A 22613-nucleotide genomic window follows, 5' to 3' on the forward strand; every position below is an offset into this window, starting at 1 on the left:
AGCGCTAGTGAAGCTTCCGCTGGACAAGCAGCGGTCACTACAGACTGGGGTGCAGACTCTCCGTCAAGGTCAGTCGCACTCCTTAAGACGCCTCATGCACTTCCTCGGGAAGATGGTGGCGGCAATGGAGGCGGTTCCGTTTGCGCAGTTTCATCTGCGTCCTCTTTATTGGGACATTCTCCGCCAATGGGACGGGAAGTCAACATCCCTGAACAGGAAAGTATCCTTTTCACAGAAGGACTCTCTGCAATGGTGGCTTCTTCCCACCTCATTATCACAGGGAAGATCCTTCCTACCACCGTCTTGGGCGGTAGTCACGACAGACGCGAGTCGGTCAGGGTGGGGAGCAGTTTTTCTCCACCACAGGGCTCAGGGTACGTGGACTCAGCAGGAGTCCACCCTTCAGATCAATGTTCTGGAAATCAGAGCAGTGTTTCTTGCCCTACTAGCCTTCCAGCAGTGGCTGGAAGGAAGGCAGATCCGAATTCAGTCGGACAGCTCCACAGCGGTGGCATACATCAACCACCAAGGGGGGACACGCAGTCGGCAAGCCTTCCAGGAAGTCCGGCGGATTCTGATGTGGGTGGAAGCCACAGCCTCCACCATATCCGCAGTTCTCATCCCCGGCGTAGAAAACTGGGAAGCAGACTTCCTCAGTCGCCAGGGCATGGACGCAGGGGAATGGTCCCTTCACCCAGACGTGTTTCAGGAAATCTGTCGCCGCTGGGGGGTGCCGGACGTCGACCTAATGGCGTCACGGCACAACAACAAGGTCCCAACCTTCATGGCACGGTCTCGCGATCAAAGAGCGCTGGCGGCAGACGCCCTAGTGCAAGATTGGTCGCAGTTCCGGCTCCCTTATGTGTTTCCACCTCTGGCACTCTTGCCCAGAGTGCTACGCAAGATCAGATCCGATTGCAGCCGCGTCATACTTGTCGCCCCAGACTGGCCGAGGAGGGCGTGGTATCCGGATCTGTGGCAGCTCACGGTCGGCCAACCGTGGCCACTACCAGACCGACCAGACTTACTGTCCCGAGGGCCGTTTTTCCATCGGAATTCTGCGGCCCTGAACCTGACTGTGTGGCCATTGAGTCCTGGATCCTAGCGTCTTCAGGATTGTCCCAAGGGGTCGTTGCCACCATGAGACAGGCTAGGAAGCCCACGTCCGCTAAGATCTACCACAGAACGTGGAGGATATTCTTATCCTGGTGCTCTGCTCAGGGAGTGTCTCCCTGGCCATTTGCATTGCCTACCTTTCTTTCTTTCCTGCAATCTGGGTTAGAAAAAGGTTTGTCGCTCGGCTCCCTTAAAGGTCAGGTCTCGGCGCTATCCGTCTTTTTTCAGAGGCGTTTGGCACGCCTTCCTAAGGTGCGCACGTTCCTACAGGGGGTTTGCCATATCGTACCCCCGTACAAGCGGCCGTTAGATCCATGGGATCTGAACAGGGTACTAGTTGCCCTCCAGAAGCCGCCCTTCGAGCCTCTGAGGGAGGTTTCACTTTCTAGACTATCACAGAAAGTGGCTTTTCTGGTAGCGATCACATCTCTTCGGAGAGTGTCTGAGCTGGCAGCACTATCATCCAAGGCTCCCTTCCTGGTCTTCCACCAGGACAAGGTAGTGCTGCGCCCCATTCAGGAGTTTCTCCCGAAGGTGGTATCCTCTTTTCATCTTAATCAGGATATCTCTTTGCCTTCGTGTTGTCCTCATGCAGTTCATCGGTATGAGAAGGATTTACATTTGTTAGATCTGGTGAGAGCACTCAGAATCTACATTTCCCGCACGGCGCCCTTGCGCCGTTCGGATGCACTCTTTGTCCTTGTCGCTGGTAAGCGCAAAGGGTCGCAGGCTTCTAAGGCCACCCTGGCTCGATGGATCAAAGAACCAATTCTTGAAGCCTACCGTTCTGCTGGGCTTCCGGTTCCATCAGGGCTGAAGGCCCATTCTACCAGAGCCGTGGGTGCATCCTGGGCATTACGACACCAGGCTACGGCTCAACAGGTGTGCCAGGCAGCTACCTGGTCGAGTCTGCACACTTTCACCAAACATTATCAGGTGCATACCTATGCTTCGGCGGACGCCAGCCTAGGTAGAAGAGTCCTGCAGGCGGCAGTTGCCTCCCCGTAGGGGAGGGCTGTCTTGCAGCTCTAACATGAGGTATTTCTTTACCCACCCAGGGACAGCTTTTGGACGTCCCAATCGTCTGGGTCTCCCAATAGAGCGCCGAAGAAGAAGGGAATTTTGTTACTTACCGTAAATTCCTTTTCTTCTAGCTCTTATTGGGAGACCCAGCACCCGCCCTGTTGTCCTTCGGGATTTTTGGTTTGTTTGCGGGTACACATGTTGTTCATGTTGAACGGTTTTCAGTTCTCCGATGTTACTCGGAGTGAATTTGTTTAAACCAGTTATTGGCTTTCCTCCTTCTTGCTTTTGCACTAAAACTGGTGAGCCAGTGATCCCACTGGGGGTGTATAGCCAGAAGGGGAGGGGCCTTACACTTTTTAGTGTAATTGCTTTGTGTGGCCTCCGGAGGCAGTGCTATACACCCAATCGGCTGGGTCTCCCAATAAGAGCTAGAAGAAAAGGAATTTACGGTAAGTAACAAAATTCCCTTCTTTTCCATAAATTAATAGTGCAAATTAAGTTAGTATTACAGAAATATGCTTCTTTCTTATCCGTCACTTTTAATTTCCTGCACTGATCATTCACTTTCAAAAACTGTCTAAATCAGTCAGCAGTGAGGGTGTCACGTAACACCTACTGCCTATAAAAGTCTATGGAGAGAGGGTAGGAAGGATAAACTGTAGGGTAAAAATGCAGGAAGATGCAAGGTGAAACTGCTGAGGCTTCTATTGCAGAAGGAATAACTGTTAAAAATGCAATATGAGTCTTATAATGGCCAGAGATGGTGTTGTCCTCATATTCTCGCACATATGACAATTATCCTTTATCAGGTTTATTCCTGTTAATTTTTTTTTGTGATAACTTTCTAGTATACATTTCTGTACTTAGTTTTTGGAGGTTTTTTTTATTTGTAACGTCTTGCCTTCGTCTTTCTTAGCCGGACATCAGTGGTTATTCAGATACTGTGCTTCCATTGCTTTTGGAATATTTATCACGTGTGGATCCATGCCATACAGCTCACCTCACTAAGGCTTACTATGCTCTTGAAAACTTTGTAGAGAACCTTGGTAAGAGTTGAATCTTGTATATATATGTCTGACTGCAATATATAGCCACCATATGGTTTTATAGAAAACTGTTATGTAGTAAATGTCGTAACCCTTTATCAACTTGCAACTTACATTTCTTTGTCGCTCCATTGGGAGACCCAGACACAATTGGGTGTATAGCTTCTGCCTCTGGAGGCCACACAAAGTATTACACTTTTAAAGTGTAACCCCTCCCCTCTGCCTATACACCCTCCCGTGGACCACGGGCTCCTCAGTTTTATGCTTTGTGTGGAAGGAGGCACACATCCACTCATGCATTCTCATACATAGTTATGACGGATGGAAGAAAAGAGGACCCCTATGGGGTCCTCGGCATGCTCCCTTCTCACCCTACTATGTCGGCGGTGTTGTTAAGGTTGAGGTACCCATTGCGGGTACAGAGGCTGGAGCCACATGCCGTCTCCTTCACCATCCCTTATGCGGCTCTGGGAGAAGTGGGAGCCTAAACGGTCATCCACGTGCGGGGACCGTGCTCCATCCGCAGCCCCTGGTGGAACCTGCCGAACCGGAGCTTCGTCACCCCCAGGGACCGGGCCCTGCAACTTTAAGGTACTCTGTGTCCCCATGTGGGGACTGTACAGGGAGCCTTCTCCCCGGAAGTCCCGCGGTAGTTCCGTCCATTGTTTTTTCGGCGGACTTCCGCGCCCACCGTGCCTGCTTGTCGGGCACGGCCTTAAATTTAGTCCCCCGGCTTTGCCGCGGCCTAGTCGCGAAAACTCCCGCCCCCGGGCCTGCCTGTCAGGGGTAAGGGCGGGATTACCGACATCACGTCGGCTTTGAGGGCTGGAGCATCTTTGCATGTCTCCTCCCCCCTCATTGGCCACTATGGGACCTCCAGATTCCCGCTTTTTGCCGGCACCGCCCACGGCTCCACGCCCCCCCCCTTAGAGCTCCGGCGGCCATTTTTGGCATTCTGCCGGTGTATGCTACTCAGCTGCAAAGCTCTACAGCTCCGGGGGATCCACGACAGGGAATCTGGAGGACACACCGCTCGTTAGCGGTTGGTGAGCCACACCGGTCACCCGGTGCTGGTCCCCCTAGGGTGCCGGGATGGAGATATATATATATATATATATAATTATTTATATATTATTTATATATATATATATATATATATTATTTATATATATATATATATATATATATATATATATTATATATATATATATATATATTATATATAATATATATATATTCGGAAGGGCTGTATACCTTTTTCCCATATACCCTCAGTGGTCACTCTCCTAAGAGACACCGATTGCTTACGGCATGTCGTCCACAAGGAGCAAAGCCCCTAAGGCGGCCTGTACCTCTTGTAGGGCTATGTTGCCTGCGGGATCCACCTACCCTCACTGTGATCAATGCGCGACTCCTGCCACGCTTGCTCAACCGGAGCCTCGGGCACTTGTGGGCCCCTCGGCTCATGTAGATCCCCCTGCTCCCCCTGAGCAGTCAGCAGGGACAGAGAATCCATTGCACAGTCTATAGACAAATGGTCATCTAAGCTCCTTGAGGCATTGCAGTCCAGACCGGGCCCTTCACAGGCCCCGGCCCCTGTTCGTTTGTCTCCTCCAGGCCCTTCTCGGTCCGCGCCGCATGGCGCTCCCAGGATAGCCCCTAGCTCCCAGGCGGAGGACTCCTGCCCGGATCGCAGCCCCAGGCCGGCTAAGCGGCCTCGCTGGGACTCTTCCCCGGCCTCCTCACGCTGCTCTGGATCCCAGTTTGAGGACTCTCAGGAAGACGAGGCGGACTTGGGAGCTCAGGGCTCTGACCCTGACTTCACCCTTAACCTTGATGTCCCTGAAGGGGACGCCTTAGTAAATGATCTTATCTCGTCCATCAACGAGGTGTTGGATCTCTCACCCCCACCTCCTCTTGCAGAGCAGCCGGCTTCTCGGCAGGAGAAGCACCAATTTCGATTTCCCAAACGTACTCGCAATACGTTTTTTGGTCACTCTAACTTCAGGGACACTGTCCAGAAGCCCAGAGCGGTTCCGGACAAGCGCCTTACTAAACGGCACACTGACGCGCGTTACCGCTTTCCGCCTGAAGTCGTTAAGGGCTGGGCACACCCCCCCAAGGTGGATCCTCCAGTCTGTAGATTGGCCGCTAGGTCCGTTGTGTCTGTTGCCGATGGCTCATCCCTGAAGGATGCCACTGACAGACAGACAGAGCTCTTGGTGAAGTTCTATATATGAGGCTACGGGCGCGTCTTTCGCCCCGGCCTTTGCGGCCGTGTGGGCTCTCCAAGCAATCTCGGCATGTCTGACTGAGATTAATGCCGCCACGCGGAATTCTGCTCCACATGTTTCATCCTTGACCTCTCAGGCATCAGCATTTTCGTCCTACGCCATGAACGCCGTACTGGACTCCGCTAGCCGTACAGCCGTGGCATCCGCTGACTCCGTGGCAGTCCACAGGGCCATGTGGCTGCGCGAATGGAAAGCAGACTCTGCCTCCAGAAGGTTCTTAACTGGCCTTTTTCTGGCGACCGTTTGTTTAACGAACGGTTGGATGAGATTATTAAGGAATCCTCGGGAAAGGACTCCTCCTTACCCCAGTCCAATCCTAAGAAACCTCAGCAGAGGAAGATCCAATCGAGGTTTCGGTCCTTTCGTTCCTCCGCCAAGACCCAATCCTCTTCGTCCAACCGGCCGTAGAAAGGCCAGAGGAACTCCTATGCGTAGCGGTCCAAGTCACGCCCCCAAAAGGCCGCGGGAGGCACGGCCTCCAAGACGGCCTCCACATGACTCTCGTCCTCATCCAGCCACATCCTCGGTCGGTGGCAGGCTCTCCCACGTTCAAGACCGTTGGGTGAGAGACATTCTGTCTCATGGTTACAGGATAGAGTTCAGCTCTCGACCTGCGGCTCGTTTCTCCACCACAGGGCTCAAGGAACCTGGACTCCAATAGAAACATCCCTTCAGATCAATATCCTGGAGATAAGGGCAGTATATCTAGCCCTATTGGCTTTCCATCGGTAGCTGGAGGGCAGGCAGATCCGAATACAGTCGGACAACGCCACTGCCGTCGCCTACATCAACCACCAAGGCGGCACTCGCAGTCGTCAAGCCTTCCAGGAAGTCCGGCGGATTCTGCAGTGGGTGGAAAACACAGACTCCACCATCTCCGCAGTTCACATCCCGGGCGTAGAAAACTGGGAAGCAGATTTTCTCAGTCGTCAGGGCATGGACGCGGGGTATGGTCTCTTCATCCAGACGTGTTTCGAGAGATCTTCCGCCGCTGGGGAACGCTGGACGTTGATCTCATGGCGTCACGACACAACAACAAGGTCCCGGCCTTCATGGCACGGTCTCAGGATCACAGAGCTCTTTCCGCGGACGCTTTGGTCCAGGATTGGTCGCAGTTTCGACTGCCATATGTGTTTCCCCCTCTGGCGATGCTGCCCAGGGTACTACGCAAAATCCGGTCCGACTGCCGTCGCGCCATTCTCGTCGCTCCAGACTGGCCGAGGCGGTCGTGGTATCCGGATCTGTGGCATCTCACGGTGGGTCAGACCGCCCAGACTTGCTGTCCCAAGGCCCGTTTTTCCATCTGAATTCTGTGGCCCTCAACCTGACTGTGTGGCCATTGAGTCCTGGCTCCTAGCGTCTTCAGGGTTATCTCAGGATGTAATTGCCACCATGAGACAAGCCTGGAAACCAACGTCCGCCAAGATCTATCACAGGACTTGGCAAATCTTTTTATCCTGGTGCTCTGATAACGGTTTTTTCTCCATGGCCGTTTGCCTTACCCACATTTCTTTCATTCCTGCAATGTGGAATGGATATGGGTTTGTCCCTCGGCTCTCTCAAGGCCCAAGTGTCGGCGCTCTCCGTGTTTTTTCAAACGCGACTAGCCAGACTTCCGCAGGTCCGCACGTTCCTGCAGGGGGTTTGCCACATGGTCCCACCTTACAAACGTCCGTTGGAAACTTGGGATCTTAACAGGGTCCTGACGGCTCTTCAAAAGCTGCCTTTTGAGCCGTTGCGGGATGTCTCTCTCTCCCGTCTTTCTCAGAAGGTGGCCTTCCTGGTTGCAGTCACATCTCTTCGGAGAGTGTCTGAGCTTGCAGCGCTGTCATGCAAATCTCCTTTCCTGGTTTTCCACCAGGATAAGGTGGTTCTGCGTCCTGTCCCGGAATTCCTCCCTAAGGTGGTATCCCCTTTTCATCTAAATCAGGATATCTCCTTGCCTTCCTTTTGCCCTAATCCAATTCACCAGTGTGAGAAGGATTTGCACTCTTTGGATCTAGTGAGAGCACTCCGGATCTACGTGTCTCACACGGCGCCCCTGCGCCGTTCAGACGCGCTCTTTGACCTTGTTGCTGGCCAGCGTCAGGGCTCTCAGGCCTCCAAGTCCACCTTGGCTAGGTGGATCTAGGAACCGATTCTCGAGGCCTACCGTACTTCTGGGCTTCCGCCCCCTTCAGGGTTGAAAGCCCATTCTACCAGAGCCGTAGCTGCGTCCTGGGCATTGCGGCACCGGGCGACGGCTCAGCAGGTGTGTCAGGCGGCTACGTGGTCTAACCTGCACACTTTCACGAAGCACTATCAAGTGCATACCTATGCTTCGGCAGCCGCCAGTCTAGGTAGGCGAGTCCTCCAGGCGGCGGTTGCCCACCTGTAAGAGGGGGCCGTTTCCGGCTCTTTCTATTGTGGTATTGGTTTACACACCCAGGGACTGCTCTTGGACGTCCCAATTGTCTGGGTCTCCCAATGGAGCGACAAAGAAAAGGGGAATTTTGTTTACTTTACCGTAAATTCCTTTTCTTCTAGCTCCTATTGGGAGACCCAGCACCCGCCCCTGTGCCCTTCGGGCTGGTTGTTCTTTTGTGTACACATGTTGTTGATTGTTGATTTTTTCTTTTGGTTCATGGCCTTCAGTTCTCCGAACATCCTTCGGATTGAATTTGCTCTAGACCATTTATAAGTTTTCTCCTTCCTGCTTTTGCACCAAACTGAGGAGCCCGTGGTCCACGGGAGGGTGTATAGGCAGAGGGGAGGGGTTACACTTTTTTAAAAGTGTAATACTTTGTGTGGCCTCCAGAGGCAGAAGCTATACACCCAATTGTCTGGGTCTCCCAATAGGAGCTAGAAGAAAAGGAATTTACGGTAAGTAAACAAAATTCCCCTTTTTTATCAGTTTGCGTGCTTGTGTATTTTTCACGCTCAGCCTACTCTATACCGAGCAGTTGCTGACTGCGTTACACAGCTGGCATCTGACTGTAACAGCTTGCTGCTATTACTGCTGTTTATTCATGTAGATGCAATGTGAATTGCTAATTTTGGCATTTAGACAGAGCAGTTGCTGTTGCATGCGTTCATTGGCTACGACACTATCGCAGAGTACCATTGGGTTACCGTGGCAGCTTTGATCTGATGGCTGATGGCTGCCATCTTGATATTTCTGTGAAGCCGAGCTACTGGCTGGGCTTCATAGGAGATCATGATGTACATTATATACTTCAGTAATTAGTATTGGTGGCAGCCAATGAACGCATGCATCGGCAATTGCTCTGTCTAAATGCCAATATTAGTGATTCACAACTGCATCTACATGAATTAACAGCAGCAATTGTTGCAAGCTGATGCCGATAGTATAATATATTAGTGTAAAGTGCTACTATTCATATAGTTGGAGGTCTTTTCTTTACAGTTTAAGGCAGTCTTAGGCAAAGTGCGGCTTGTGGGACACATGGAGCCCCTTGGCTGTTCTTATCTGGCCTGCAGACCGAGACAGCCAGAGGGCTGGAATTAATGCCGTCCAACACAGTAGAGCCGTCCTCCATGATTTCAATTTCATCAGTATATTCACCCTCATGATACAGATATTGGTGAATATAATAATGGAGGAGGGAGCGGACAGCTCCCTCTTTCACCATTAACACTAGAACTACTGGACTCGTGACACCTATATAGAAATACATGGTGCAAAGTAGTCAAAATGACTACCTCAGTAGTTCTAGTGTTAAGCCTGTACATCTGAAAGTGCAGCGGGTGCAATGACATTGCCAAATAGAACCAGCTGTGCCTCAGTACTTAGTATTTTCAATCCAATAACCAAAGGTAAAAAAGAAAAACATTTTTAAACTTGTTTTTGTGTTCTTTTATTTCATTTTTTTTCATTCAACTTAGAATTCCCTTCGAAAAAAATTCTTGATCTTGACCCTCAAAAAAATCCCCAAAAGTGGTTATCACGTCCCTATTGTCGTCAAATTTCTTGCCCCGGAGGCGTTCCTTGAGGCGTAGAAAGAGAAAGAAGTCACTGGGGGCTAGATCTGGTGAATAGGGGGGGTGTTCCACCAGTTCAAAGCCCACTTCTTGAATAATTGCCATGGCAACTGCAGCTTTGTGAGCCGGCGCGTTATCTTGGTGAAAAAGCATTCCAGCCCGCAGTTTGCCGCGCCTTTTCTTCTTGATAGCCTCCCGCAATCTTCTTATTTGTTCTGCGTAGTAGGAGCCCGTAATACTGCCTCCCTTCTCCAAATAGTCCACCATAATAATTCCTTCAGCGTCCCAAAAAACGGACGCCATAACCTTCCCTGCTGAGCTTGACACTTTGAATTTCTTCGGCGTCGGCTCGTTTCCATGTCATCGATTGTTGTATAGTTTCGGGATCAAAGTGGTGGATCCAGGTCTCGTCCATGGTCAAAAAATGTGACAAAAAATTCTCCTTGTCTGCTTGGAACTTTTCGAGATTTGCTATTGAAATGTCAACTCTACTTTCTTTTGCTCGTCGGTTAACATTTTTGGCACCCAACGCGCTGAGACCTTTCTCATATGCAATTCTTTTGCAATGATTCTTTGAATACTGCCATATGAGATCCCTGTGACCTCAGCTACATGCCTGATAGTCACTCTTCGATCTGCCAATACAACTACTTCCACTTTTTTCACGTTTTCTTCATTAAGGGATGTGGATGGGCGTCCTTCACAATGTTCATCTTCCATTGATGTTCTTCCCAGCTTAAATTCCTTGGCCCAGCGTGCAACTGTGAAATATGGAGGAGAAGAGTCCCCCAATGTTTCCACCAAGTCACTGTGTATGTCTTTGGTAGTCATTTTTTTCAAGCAGAAGTATTTGATGTCAGCTCTGAGCTTGTTTTTTTCCCTTTTGATGTTCACTCCTCGGCAGTTCATATTCAAATGAATGTAGCTCCCGGGAATCGTGGCCTATTTAAGGGATTTTTTTTTCCTGGACTAGTGGGTACCTAAGAGAGAAGAAAACATTTTATTTTAATTTTATTTTATTTATTTCTGTGTGCAATAGAAATAACCGATCATTACTTTTGGATCGCCCCTCGTGTGTGTGTGTGTATGTGTGTGTGTATATATATATATAGATAGATAGATAGATAGATATATATATATATATATATATATATATATATATATATATATATATATATATATATATATATAATATATATATGTATATATATATATGTATATATATATATATATATGTATATATATGTATATGTATGTGTGTGTGTGTGTGTATATATGTGTAAATATGTGTATATATATATATATATATATATATAATATATTTTGTATTGTATTTATTTATTTTTTTTTAAATCAGATACTTTTTTATTAAAACAGAATACATACAACAGAATAACAAATCGGCATCCAAATTAAATTTATCACATCTATTACCCCTTTAACTCCCCCTCCCGCCCCCTTCCCCACCCCGGCAGCAACACTTCTCCCCGATACTACATCCCATTTAGTACACACTTAGGATACCCTTCAACTGCAGTATAGCAACCATCCCGTTGTGCAGGAGGAACAACTAGTAACACAAATAAAACAAAACACACACATCAGAGGTCTCAGACGACTATCCCCGTCCCATATCAGTTTACTGGTCCATCACTCGTCCTATCCGCATTGCAGCCAAGGAGACCATAGCTTCTCAAACATTTTAACATTCCCCCTTCTTTCATACACTCCCTGTTCCAGCTGAAGAATACATTTCATCCTTTTAATGTACTCTCCCCTGGTCGGGGGGTCTTTTTTAATCCAGGACCTGGCGATTAGTTTTCTTGCCGCATACAGCAGCCTAGCAATGACAATTTTCATAGTATTTTCCACCCCAAGCTCCTCAACATATCCCAATAGGCATATCACTGGTTCCCTGGGGAGGACACACCCATATGTTCTTCCTATCTTGTGGATAACCTTAGTCCAAAAGGAGACCAGTCTCGGACAAGACCACATCATGTGAAAAATACCTGCGTCAGATCCCTGACACCTTGGACACTCCGAATTCCTTTTCAACCCCATTTTAAACATCAGTAAAGGAGACCTATATACCCGGTGAATCACGTATAGGTGAGACAGTCTGGCCGGTTCGCTCATGGAAAGTTTAGGGATATACTCTAAGATACTCTCCCACACCTCCTCCGTTATCGGCCCAACTTCCTCCTCCCATTTAGATTTAGCTTTAATTGGGTATTCTAAAAGAAAGGTATGTAGTATATCTTTATACATGCCAGAAATGATCCCTTTAGTGCTTCCTCCGCCCTTACACACATACTCCAGTACCAGGTCAGTCTGTATGGCCACACTTTGTTTAGCCGCTTGGGCTGCAATCGCATGTTTTAATTGACTGTAGTGGAGCCAGCCGGACGCCGGTAACTGAAACTCACTCTGTAACCGTGGGAACGATTTCAGAATTCCTCCGTCCAATATCTGATGCATGTATATCACACCCTTGCGTCTCCACTCCTCAATATTCCCCATTTTCTGAATCTCCGGGAGATTACTGTTATCCCAGATAGGTGTAAACTTTGTTAACCGGGTCACCCCTCTCACCCTTTTCAGCCTATCCCAGGTCTTATTTATAAGCGCCATTGTAGGAGATGTTCTACCCAGGAGCCCCACCGCACCATCCTCTAGTCCCATTACCAATGGACTTCTACCCACTATGTATTCCAGTACTTCTTTAATGCCCCCATCTTCCTCTCGATCAGACCAACCCCTGAGGTGTTGACATTGCGCCGCTATATAATACAATTCCGGATTTGGGATTGCTAGACCCCCCTCATCCTTCGGCCTTTGTAAAGTCTCTAATCGCACCCTAGGCTGCTTTTTACCCCACACCAGGTCCCTAAACAGCGAGTTTATCCCTTTAAATCTTTTCCTTGAAATACAAACAGGGGCATTGTGCAGTATGTATAGGAGTTTAGGCATTACTACCATCTTTAGCAAATTAACCCTTCCAACAACTGACAAATGTAGCTTGTTCCAGGCATCCACCTTGGCTCTCAATTTTTTAAGGAGAGGCCATAAGTTCACCTGTATGTATTTTTCTACTGGCAGAGATATCTGGATACCTAGATATTTAAATTCGTCCACATTCTTCAATTTGTTATCAGTTATCAGTATCCTCATTTGTCCAGGCTACTTCCCCATCCACTTTAAAGAGGCTCGATTTAGACCAATTAATGGTCAGTCCCGAAACTTCTCCAAATTTCTCTATTATCTGCATGGCATGATCCAATGAGGCTGATGGATCCCCCAAGAAAAGTAATAAATCGTCAGCATAAAGAGCTATTTTCTCCTCTAAATGCCCATACTTAAATCCATGGATCTCCTTTGTTTTCCTAATGGCCGCCGCCAGAGGCTCTATTGCAATAGCAAATAGGAGCGGCGATAGTGGGCAGCCCTGTCTCGTTCCCCGGTGCAACTCAAACGCTGAGGAGGTCATACCGTTAACTCTAACTTTAGCAGTAGGCCTATTATACAACAGCTGCACCCACTTTACAAACCGTGGGCCAAAACCCATATGCTGCAACACTTTCCACAGATACCCCCACTCAACACTATCGAACGCTTTCTGGGCATCTAGCGAAGCGATCACCCTCCGGCCAGGGTTGTCAGGCGGCAACTGTAGATTAAGATATAATCTCCTGATATTAGCAGCTGTCGACCTATTGGCCATGAACCCTGATTGGTCCATATGGATTAGGTTAGATATAACTCCAGTCAGCCGGTTTGACAACACCTTAGCCAGAAGCTTCACGTCCGCTGTTAATAACGAGATGGGTCTATATGAGTCTGGAAGCCTCGGATTTTTATCCTCCTTAGGAATTACTACTATTATTGCTTCTCTCATAGATTCAGGCAATACACCTTCCCCCTCCGCCACCTCAAAGACTTTCAATAGTTTGGGTAATAGGATTTCTTCTAACTGTTTATAAATTTCAACTGGTAGCCCGTCTGCTCCCGGTGCCTTGTCATTGCTCATGCCATGCAGAGCGTCCTCCAGTTCATCAATAGTAATAGGTGACTCCAGTTTATCTCTATCCGCCACAGACAACACCGGAAGCTCACCTCGCTCAAGAAATGAGTCCACCTCTTCCACCCTCATCTCTCCGCTAGAAGAATATAGCGTGCGATAGAAATCTTTAAAGACCCCAAGGATCTCCTCAACCTCAGTGACCTGTGTCCCCTCCACCGTGTCCATACCATGCACAAATGACCTACTCCTTTGAGCTGCAGCTATGACCGATAATAGATGACCAACTTTTTCCCCCTCCTCATAAAAATGCAATTTTTGGAATGCCTGCTTCCTTACCGCCTTCTCCAAAAGCATCTTATTAACCTGTTCATGCGCCTGCCTAAGATTTTGCTTCGCGTCCGTAGTAGTACTCCGGATTGCTTCCAGCTCTGCCTTATCTAAGGCCTCCAGGCTATCTTTCTCATCCTGCCTCGTCTGTGTTTTACGTTTACAGATATCCCTGAACAGGAGCCCCCTGAGGTATGCCTTCATCGCATCCCATACCACCAGCGGACCAGTGCTACCCTCGTTGTGGATAAAGAAATCCCCAAGATCCCGTTCTATATTCCCCATATTAATATGACGGATCCATGCTGGATGAAGCTTCCACTCTCCCCTCCTTCCCCCTGTCAGGGTCCCCTGTCGTATGGACACTAGAATTGGGCTATGATCTGAAATCACTCTTGTCAGATATTGCACGTCGCTTATCATTGCATCCATCAGATCACTAGCTAGAGCCATGTCAATACGGGACAGAGTGTTATGCGAAGCCGAATAACAAGAGAAGCAGGATACCCTCCCATTCCTCACTCGCCAGGCATCCACCATTTCAAGTTCCCCAATAAGAGTGCCAAACGAAGTCATACAACTATCCTGGATACCTGGAGGTCTACTACTACTATCCCAGTACAGATCTATCACATTATTGAAGTCCCCCACCAGTAAAAAAGGGATTACTCCCCCCTTCTCAGAGAACTCCCTTATCTCCCTTAGTTTGGTGCACTTATATGGAGGTGGTATATATATTGCAGCTATACACATGAGTCTGCCAAATATTTTACACTTAACGGCCACACACTGTCCCTCTTTATCCACATACACTTCTATCTCTTCATATTGCACAGAGTTATGGATCAGCAGTGATACACCCCTTGCATAGTTGGAAAAGGTGGAGTGATAGGCCTTCTGCACCCATCTCCTATTTAAAACATGTGTTGTCTCCTTTGTTAGATGCGTTTCTAGTAGACATATTACTGACGGGTTCTGGTCTTGAACATATTTAATTATTGCCGCTCTCCTAGACCTATCTGATAACCCTCTAATATTCCAACTCAACACCTTAATTCTATCCCCCATTATCCCACCCAGTAAAACCATCAAACCTTGTAGTATCTCCCCATGCTGCCTTTACCCTACCCCTTTCCCCCCTCCCCCCCTGCTCCCCTCCCCTCCTACTCCCCACCACTTCCTGTTTTCGAGTACTCCCGTGAAGCATCGGGTTTTCCAAACCTGGTCCATAATCCCTACTAAATTCCCCCCTACCTCCCTCGCCTTCCCCTCTTAGATACATTTTAAAACTCGTCCCTTTTCCAACAATTCTCCACTCCCCCCCTTTCTATGTATAATCATATTCCACTCAACCAATATAACAGTAAAATGGCAAACAGTAATTAAACTGGAATCTCAAATTGTAAATACCACCACCGCGCCTAATTAGGCAGTCGCCATGTCCTGCGAAGCTCACATCAAACCCTTCGCATTCCCCCTGCATACTACCTCAATCCCAAAGGGAAGGAGAAAAAAAAAAAGAAAAAACAAGAAGGGTCCCCTGTAAGCTCCTTAGGATGTTGTAGAGCCTCAGCCGGCCTTCTCCAACACACTGCAGATTCAGACAGTCAGCTCATTCCTTCAAACGGATCCGCTTTTCGTTTGGGTCCAACCACTGCATGGCTTCCTCTGGAGTTGTAAAAAAGTGCACCCGCTCCAACGCCATCACTCTTAGCTTTGCCGGGAACATCATTGAGTATTGCACCCCCATCTCTCGCAGGCGCCTCTTTACTCCTGTAAAAGTCATACGTAGCTTTTGAACAGAAATGGAGTAGTCCGGGTATATGGAAATTCTCTGGCCGTCAATCATAAGATCCTCCATGTCTCTTGCCTTTCGCAGTATAGTGTCCCTGTCTCTGTAGTTGAGGAGCTTGGCTAGCATAGTGCGAGGGCCCCTGCCTGCTGGTTGTGGCTGCATAGGGACTCTGTGTGCACGTTCCACAGCATAGAGCTTGGATAAGACATTAGCACCCATTTTCCCCCTGAGCCAGTCTTCTACATATTCAGTGGGGTTTCTTCCTTCCGCTTTCTCAGGGATGCCGACAATTCAGATGTTATTTCTTCTAGAGCGGTTCTCTAAATCATCATTTTTTGCCATGATTTCAGCTATCTGCTGTGCAAATGTTTTTTCAGACTTTTGTAGTTTTGTAATATGATCCTCTGTTATCCCCACTCTCTCCTCTACAGCCGTTGTTCTCAGATCGGCTTTCTTGAGGTCTTTCTTAATGTCAGCAACCTCTGCCTGTAATCCCTTAACTTGCTTCGTCAGGGTAGTCAGAGCCTCTTTACAAAAAGACACCACTGCAAAAACGTCCTTTAAAGTGGGGTTTTCTGGAGCCTCCTGTGCACTATGTGCTTTCTCCATTTCTCCTGTCTTATCTTGCTGCTTTTCACCATCCCTCATCTCATCAGAGCTGGCATTATCTTCTCCCTCCTCTATCTCACCTCTGTTATCTGTATGCTGATGTGATTTCTCTGAAGTCCAGGCAAATTTCTCCAGCCTTGCCGCGACCTGCATCCTCTCCTGACAGGCTGCATTAACTTTCTCAGCTTCCTGCCTTATCATGGCACCATCTTGAGAGCTGGGGACTTTCCCACCTCCATTATCTTTTTGCCTGTGAGGGACCATGGCACCTCTCTGCATCCACCAGACTCACTCCAGATAAGTCCTCACCACCTTATCTTCCTGACAGGCTGAGGCAGTGATAACAGCAGTATTCAGGGATTTATCAAGGGAGTTTGCAGGAGAGCTCCACAAACACGTCTCTTCACATTGCCGTCCAGGCCACGCCCCCCTGTATTGTATTTATTAGTTGATTTAGGGGACTTGAAGTTGTTATTGATTGTGCTGTACGATCGCTTATGAATGCCAGCTATACACTGCCTTTCACAGGAGAATCGTAATGACAGGTACTGGGGTCCTCAACAGACCCATCGGCGACCTCCGATCACGCTACAGGCACGCCGGTGGGCGCATTTAACAATATGCCCCCTTGCTGGCATGTGTTAAATGCCTCTGTCTGAGATTAACAGGTTAACAACCACAGGCTGCGCTCTGCTCCACATGCATCTGTTAAAGGCACATGATGGCTGATTAAATCAGCTATCACCTCCTTGGAATGATGCATGCTCGGTGTGTGAGCCTGCTACAGAGTCAGGGACACGACCTTTGATGTACATTTACTTCAAAGGTCGTGAAGGGTTTAAAGTAAAAATTGGTTTGTTTGTGTTTCGATCAAAAAGCTTGTGTATTTTTTATAAGCTTAAGGCATTGTTCACACACTGCGTTTTTACCCTCTGGTTTTTTTTTTTAATTTTTGCTGCAGAAATTTCTTGAGAAAATGGTTGTAACCTTTCTGCAGACATTCCCCAGCAAAACCTATGGAAAAAAAAATAGCTGTGCACACACTGCATTTTTTTTTCCAAGAAAATTCTTTCTGCAGACTTTCTTGAGAAAAACAATGTGCATGTCACTTCTTTTCTGCAGCTAACTGCGTTTTTTGCCATAGATAATGGTAAAAAAACCGCAGGGGCCAACCTGCAGAAAAAAATCATCAAAAAAGCACAAAAATGCGTGCGGTTTTCAGTATGGTATTGGTGTGTTTTTTTTAACGCAAGTGCGCTAATCTTTCAGACTCTCAAGAAATTTCTTGAGAAAAATACTTTTTCTAGTGTGAACACAGCCTAAGGTTGTTTTTTTTTTTTTTTAATGAAGGCTAAGGGGTGTTAGCATTAGACATTAGCCCTGATTCAAAAAGTCACAAAATTTTGGCGCATTTCAACGCCTGATCGACAAACTTGTGGCAAGCGGCTGGATTCCATATACCACAAATCTTACTCCAGTCCCCAATTGAACTAAGATTTGTGGCGAGGCGCTCACCACTTTTCAGATGCGCCTGGTTGATTTTTTTTTTTTTTTTTTTTATAAGAAGTGTCTGACTCGAATATGGCCCCTCATCAAGACTGGTGTTAAAAAATGGCGATATTGATGAATTGGAGCTATCTTTTTATATAATGGCTGTTTAATAGTGCAGCTCTAAGTATCTGATTATTATCATTAATTATAGTGAAATCATCTTTCCAGATTTTAATGAGATTTCTAATACATATGTAACGATTTAATGCAGGTAGTAAGATTGAGCCATACCTCCCCACCTTAATGGAACGGATATTAAGGTCACTGAGCAGCTCGGATAATGTGAAACTGAAGGAACTGTCAGTGAGTGCTCTGGGGGCCATCGGTGAGTATACGTTCTCCTGTCACTTTTTGTTTGAGCCCAGTACATCAGTGTTTACAACACTTCTGAACCTCCTCCAACCAATCCCCATTTTCTTAGGGTTTGTCTTTTGCTGCAACCTTAATCTTTCTTTTTTTTTCTGGTCAGCCAATGGAGCAGAGAAATTGCTGTGCCCATATTTTCCTTCCATAATGGAAGTATTGAAGGTTCATTTGACGCAAACAACTGAGGAAGGTCGACCTATTCAGATTCAGTGTTTAGGTAAGTGGGAGGGAGTGGGTAGATATGATCTGACCGGTTTACTTGTCTAAACTCAGCAGATCCTTTTATAATTCTTCTTCTTTAAATTAATCTTTCTTAATCTTTTGTCAGAAACCCTTGGGGTTCTGGTCTACACTCTAGGTAAAGAAACATTCCTGCCATTGGCTGAAGACTGCTGCCTCCTTGGACTCAACTTATGTGACAGGATTGATGACCCAAATATGAGAAGCTGTGCGTAAGTTATAACTCCCATTGCAGAACTGAATGTTAACTGAAATGGGTGCAAATAGTACCAAAAATAAGTTAACCGCTATATCTTTAGACTTGGGAGCCAAGTGATTTTATTTTTATATATAATATATATATATATTTATCTCTCTATATCTATATACAAATAAGAAAGCCGCGGAGACACCATCACGTGTTTCTCAACGCTGGCAGGAAACTAGCCAGGTCTTTCACCGGGAAGGAACAACCACGGGAAGGGCAGTCTCCAGTCAAGGAGACCACCTATACCAAACATGGTATCCATCCACAGACAGCCGTTTCGGGGTATTTGCCCCTCATCAGTGTGGAGTAGGAATCTGGCTATATATCTATCTATATATATATATATATATATATGTATATGTGTGTATATAATATATATATATATATATGTATATATAGTTTATTTTTATACCTGGAGTCATGCATGCGGGCAGATAGATTTTGATGATAAAGCTTTGTTTTTGATATAAAATGGTTTTCATAAAAATGTATATAAGTAACGCTGTGAACAGCTCTTTCACATCGTTTTTCATAGCGCCCTTCTTAAGATAGCCTGCTCTTTCTTTTTGCTTCCTGTCTGCTTGACCTCCTCCTTACCAGGCAAGTGTTGAATGTGTTAAGATGGCATCTGGCCGGTCCTTTTATGAAACCAACCACAAGAGATCATCAACCGTCCACATTATATATTGAAATGGGATGGGATGGAGGATGGAGCACGATGGGGGGTGCGCAACATGGGGGATGGAGCACGATGGGGGGTGCGCAGCATGGGGGATGATGGAGCACGATGGGGATGAGCAGCATCAAAACACACACGCACTCCACACCCACACAAACCGCGCAACACACACAGCACCACACACACAGAACGCTGCAGACACACAGCGCTCCACAAACAATGCAACACACACAACGCAACACACATACAACACCGCTCTCACACACCCCCCACCCAGACAACACCCAGAACATTTACAGCTCCCTACAAAAACACTTGGCAACTACACACAACAACATATATATATATATATATATATATATATATATATATATATATATATATATATATATATATAAACAAAAATCATACATTAACTACACAATACGTAAATTCTAGAATACCCGATGCGTTAGAGTCGGGCCACCTTCTAGTATTATATAGAGTCATTACAAACAGAGTCACCTATTTCAAATGTTTCTGTTAATGTCGATGATTATAGCTTACAGCCAATGAAAACCCAGAATTCATTATCTCAGAAAATTAGAATATTATATCAGACTAACTGAAAAAATGATTTTAAACTCAGAAATGTTGGCCTACTGAAAAGTATGTACAGTAAATGCACTCAATACTTGGTCGGGCTCTTTTTGCATGAATTACTGCATCAGTGCAGCGTGGGATGGAGGCGATCAGCCTGTGGCACTGCTGAGGTGTTATGGAAGCCCCAATGAAAGCCAGCCAGGTTGCTTTGATAGCAGCCTTCAGCTCATCTGCATTGTTGGGTCTGCTGTGTCTCATCTTCCTCTTGATAATACCCCATAGATTCTCTAGGGGGATTAGGTCAGGTGAGTTTGCTGGCCAATCAAGCACAGTGATACTGTAGTTATTAAACCAGGTATTGCTACTTTAGACAGTGTGGACAGGTGCCAAGTCCTGCTGGAAAATAAAATTGCCATCTCCAAAAAGTTTGTCAGCAGAGGGAGCATGAAGTGCTCTAAAATTTCCTGGTAGACGGCTGCGCTGACTATGGTCTTGATAAAATGCAGTGGACCTACACCAGCAGATGACATGGCTCCCCAAACGATCACTGACTGTGGAAACTTCACAATAAACCTCAAGCAGCTTGGATTGTGGCCTCTCCACTCTTCCCCCATTCTCTTGGCCCTTGTTTTCCAAATGCACTGCAAAATTTACTGTACTTTCATCTGAAAACAACACCTTGGACCAGTGAGCAACAGTTCAGTTCTTTTTCTCCTAGGCCCAGGTAAGACACTTCTGGCGTTGTCTATTGGTCATGAGTGGCTTGACACAAGGAATGCGAGAGTTGTAACCCATATCCTGGATACGTCTGTGTATGGTAGCTCTTGAAGCACCGACTCCAGCAGCAGCCCACTCCTTGTGAATCTCCCCCAAATTTATGAATGGCCTTTTCTTAACAATCCTGTTAAGGCTGCGGTTATCTCAGTTGCTTGTGAACCTTTTCATATGCTTGGATACAGCACTCTATGAACAGCCAGCTTGTTTAGCAATGACCTTTTGTGGCTTACCCTTCTGGCAGTCTTCCCTATGATTGTGTAGCTTACTGAACCAGACTAAGGGACCATTTTAAACGCTTAGGAAGTTTTTGCAGGTGTTTTGTGGCATTTAGTCTAATTTTCTGATATGACTTTTGGATTTACATTGGCTGTAAGCCATAATCACCAACATTAACAGAAATAAACATTTGAAACAGATCACTCTGTGTGTAATGACTCTATATAATATATGCGTTTTACTTTTTGTACTGAATTACTGAAATAAATTAACTTTTCTTCGGCGCTCCATTGGGAGACCCAGACGATTGGGTGTATAGCTACTGCCTCCGGAGGCCACACAAAGCATTACACTAAAAAGTGTAAGGCCCCTCCCCTTCTGGCTATACACCCCCAGTGGGATCACTGGCTCACCAGTTTTCTGCTTTGTGCGAAGGAGGTCAGACATCCACGCATAGCTCCACTGTTTAGTCAGCAGCAGCTGCTGACTATGTCGGATGGAAGAAAAGTGGGCCCATATGGGGTCCCCAGCATGCTCCCTTCTCACCCCACTTGCGGTTTGTAAGGTTGAGGTACCCATTGCGGGTACGGAGGCTGGAGCCCACATGCTGCTTTCCTTCCCCATCCCCCCTCAGGGCTCTGGGTGAAGTGGGATCTTACAGGTCTCCAGGCACTGAGACCGGGCTCCATCCACAGACCCAGAGAACCTGCTGGATATGGAGCTGAGTATCGTCAGGGACAGGCCCTGCTACATTAAGGTACTCTGTGTCCCCGGGCAAGCGCGCACACACACACCAGCATTGCTGGGAGTGTTAGTGCGCCGGGGGCAACAGCGCAGAGCGCTCGTGCTATTAGTCACTACAGCTTTGCTGAGTGACTTTATGTATTGGGAACTGCCGCGCCGGCCGTTGCTGGGTGTTTTTTACATTGTGGCGCGGCTGGGACTTGTGGTGCGCCGGGGACTTCCGCGCTGGCCGTGCACATGGACGGCCGCGCTTATTACTCGAGTCCCCAGCTTTGCGGCCTAGTTTTCGTTTCGTTCCCGCCTCCAGCCCTGCCAGTCAGGGGAGAGGCGGGACGCTGTACAGACAGTCAGCGCCGAGGGCTGGAGTCTGCTTTGCATTCTCCAGCCCCCTTCACTGGACACAGTGGGACGCCAGTTTCCCGCTCTTGTCTGGGGCACGCCCACGGCCCGCCCCTCGTCACACGAGCTGGAGAAGGACGCCGGCAGCCATTCCTGCACGCAGTCCGAGCTGGGGAACGGAGACATGCTCTGGGCAACCAACGCAGGGCTCTGGCGACCACACACCCGCGTTATAGGCGGGCGGTAAGCAGCACCTGAAGTGCTGACCCCACTAAATACCGAAGTGTCCATTTGTATTTTATGCTTGTATGCTATACACTGCACTGTAGGTCGCTATCTTTGGCTATATGCCCTTCTAGATGGCGAGATAACAGCAGCAAAAACGCAAGGGTGCTAAGGCACAGGTTTTCTAGGCTGCTTGTATTGCATGGCTGAAGTGTTCATTTGTACTTATGCTTGTATGCTATACATTGCACTGTACGGTCGCTACTCTTGGCTATATTCTCCTAGAGGGCTGGACAACAGCAGCAAAAAAGCATGGGTGCCAAGGCACAGGCTTTATAGGCTGCTTGTATTGCATGTGCTGAAGTGTTCATTTGTACTTATGCTTGTATGCTATACATTGCACTGTACGGTCGCTACTCTGGGCTATAT

General features: G+C 47.3%; 1 protein-coding gene across 1 annotated transcript in view; it reads left to right on the forward strand.

The window, feature by feature from the left end:
• Positions 1-22613, forward strand: part of IPO4 (importin 4) — a 298714-nt gene that overhangs the window by 155334 nt on the left and 120767 nt on the right. The window contains exons 14-17 of the mRNA XM_075340711.1: positions 3059-3188; positions 17981-18094; positions 18239-18352; positions 18464-18587. Of these exons, the coding sequence (XP_075196826.1) occupies positions 3059-3188; positions 17981-18094; positions 18239-18352; positions 18464-18587 (482 nt within the window). The remainder of the gene's footprint in view (positions 1-3058; positions 3189-17980; positions 18095-18238; positions 18353-18463; positions 18588-22613) is intronic.

Source organism: Anomaloglossus baeobatrachus, chromosome 1 (assembly GCF_048569485.1).
Source record: "Anomaloglossus baeobatrachus isolate aAnoBae1 chromosome 1, aAnoBae1.hap1, whole genome shotgun sequence".
Lineage (NCBI taxonomy): Eukaryota > Metazoa > Chordata > Amphibia > Anura > Aromobatidae > Anomaloglossus > Anomaloglossus baeobatrachus.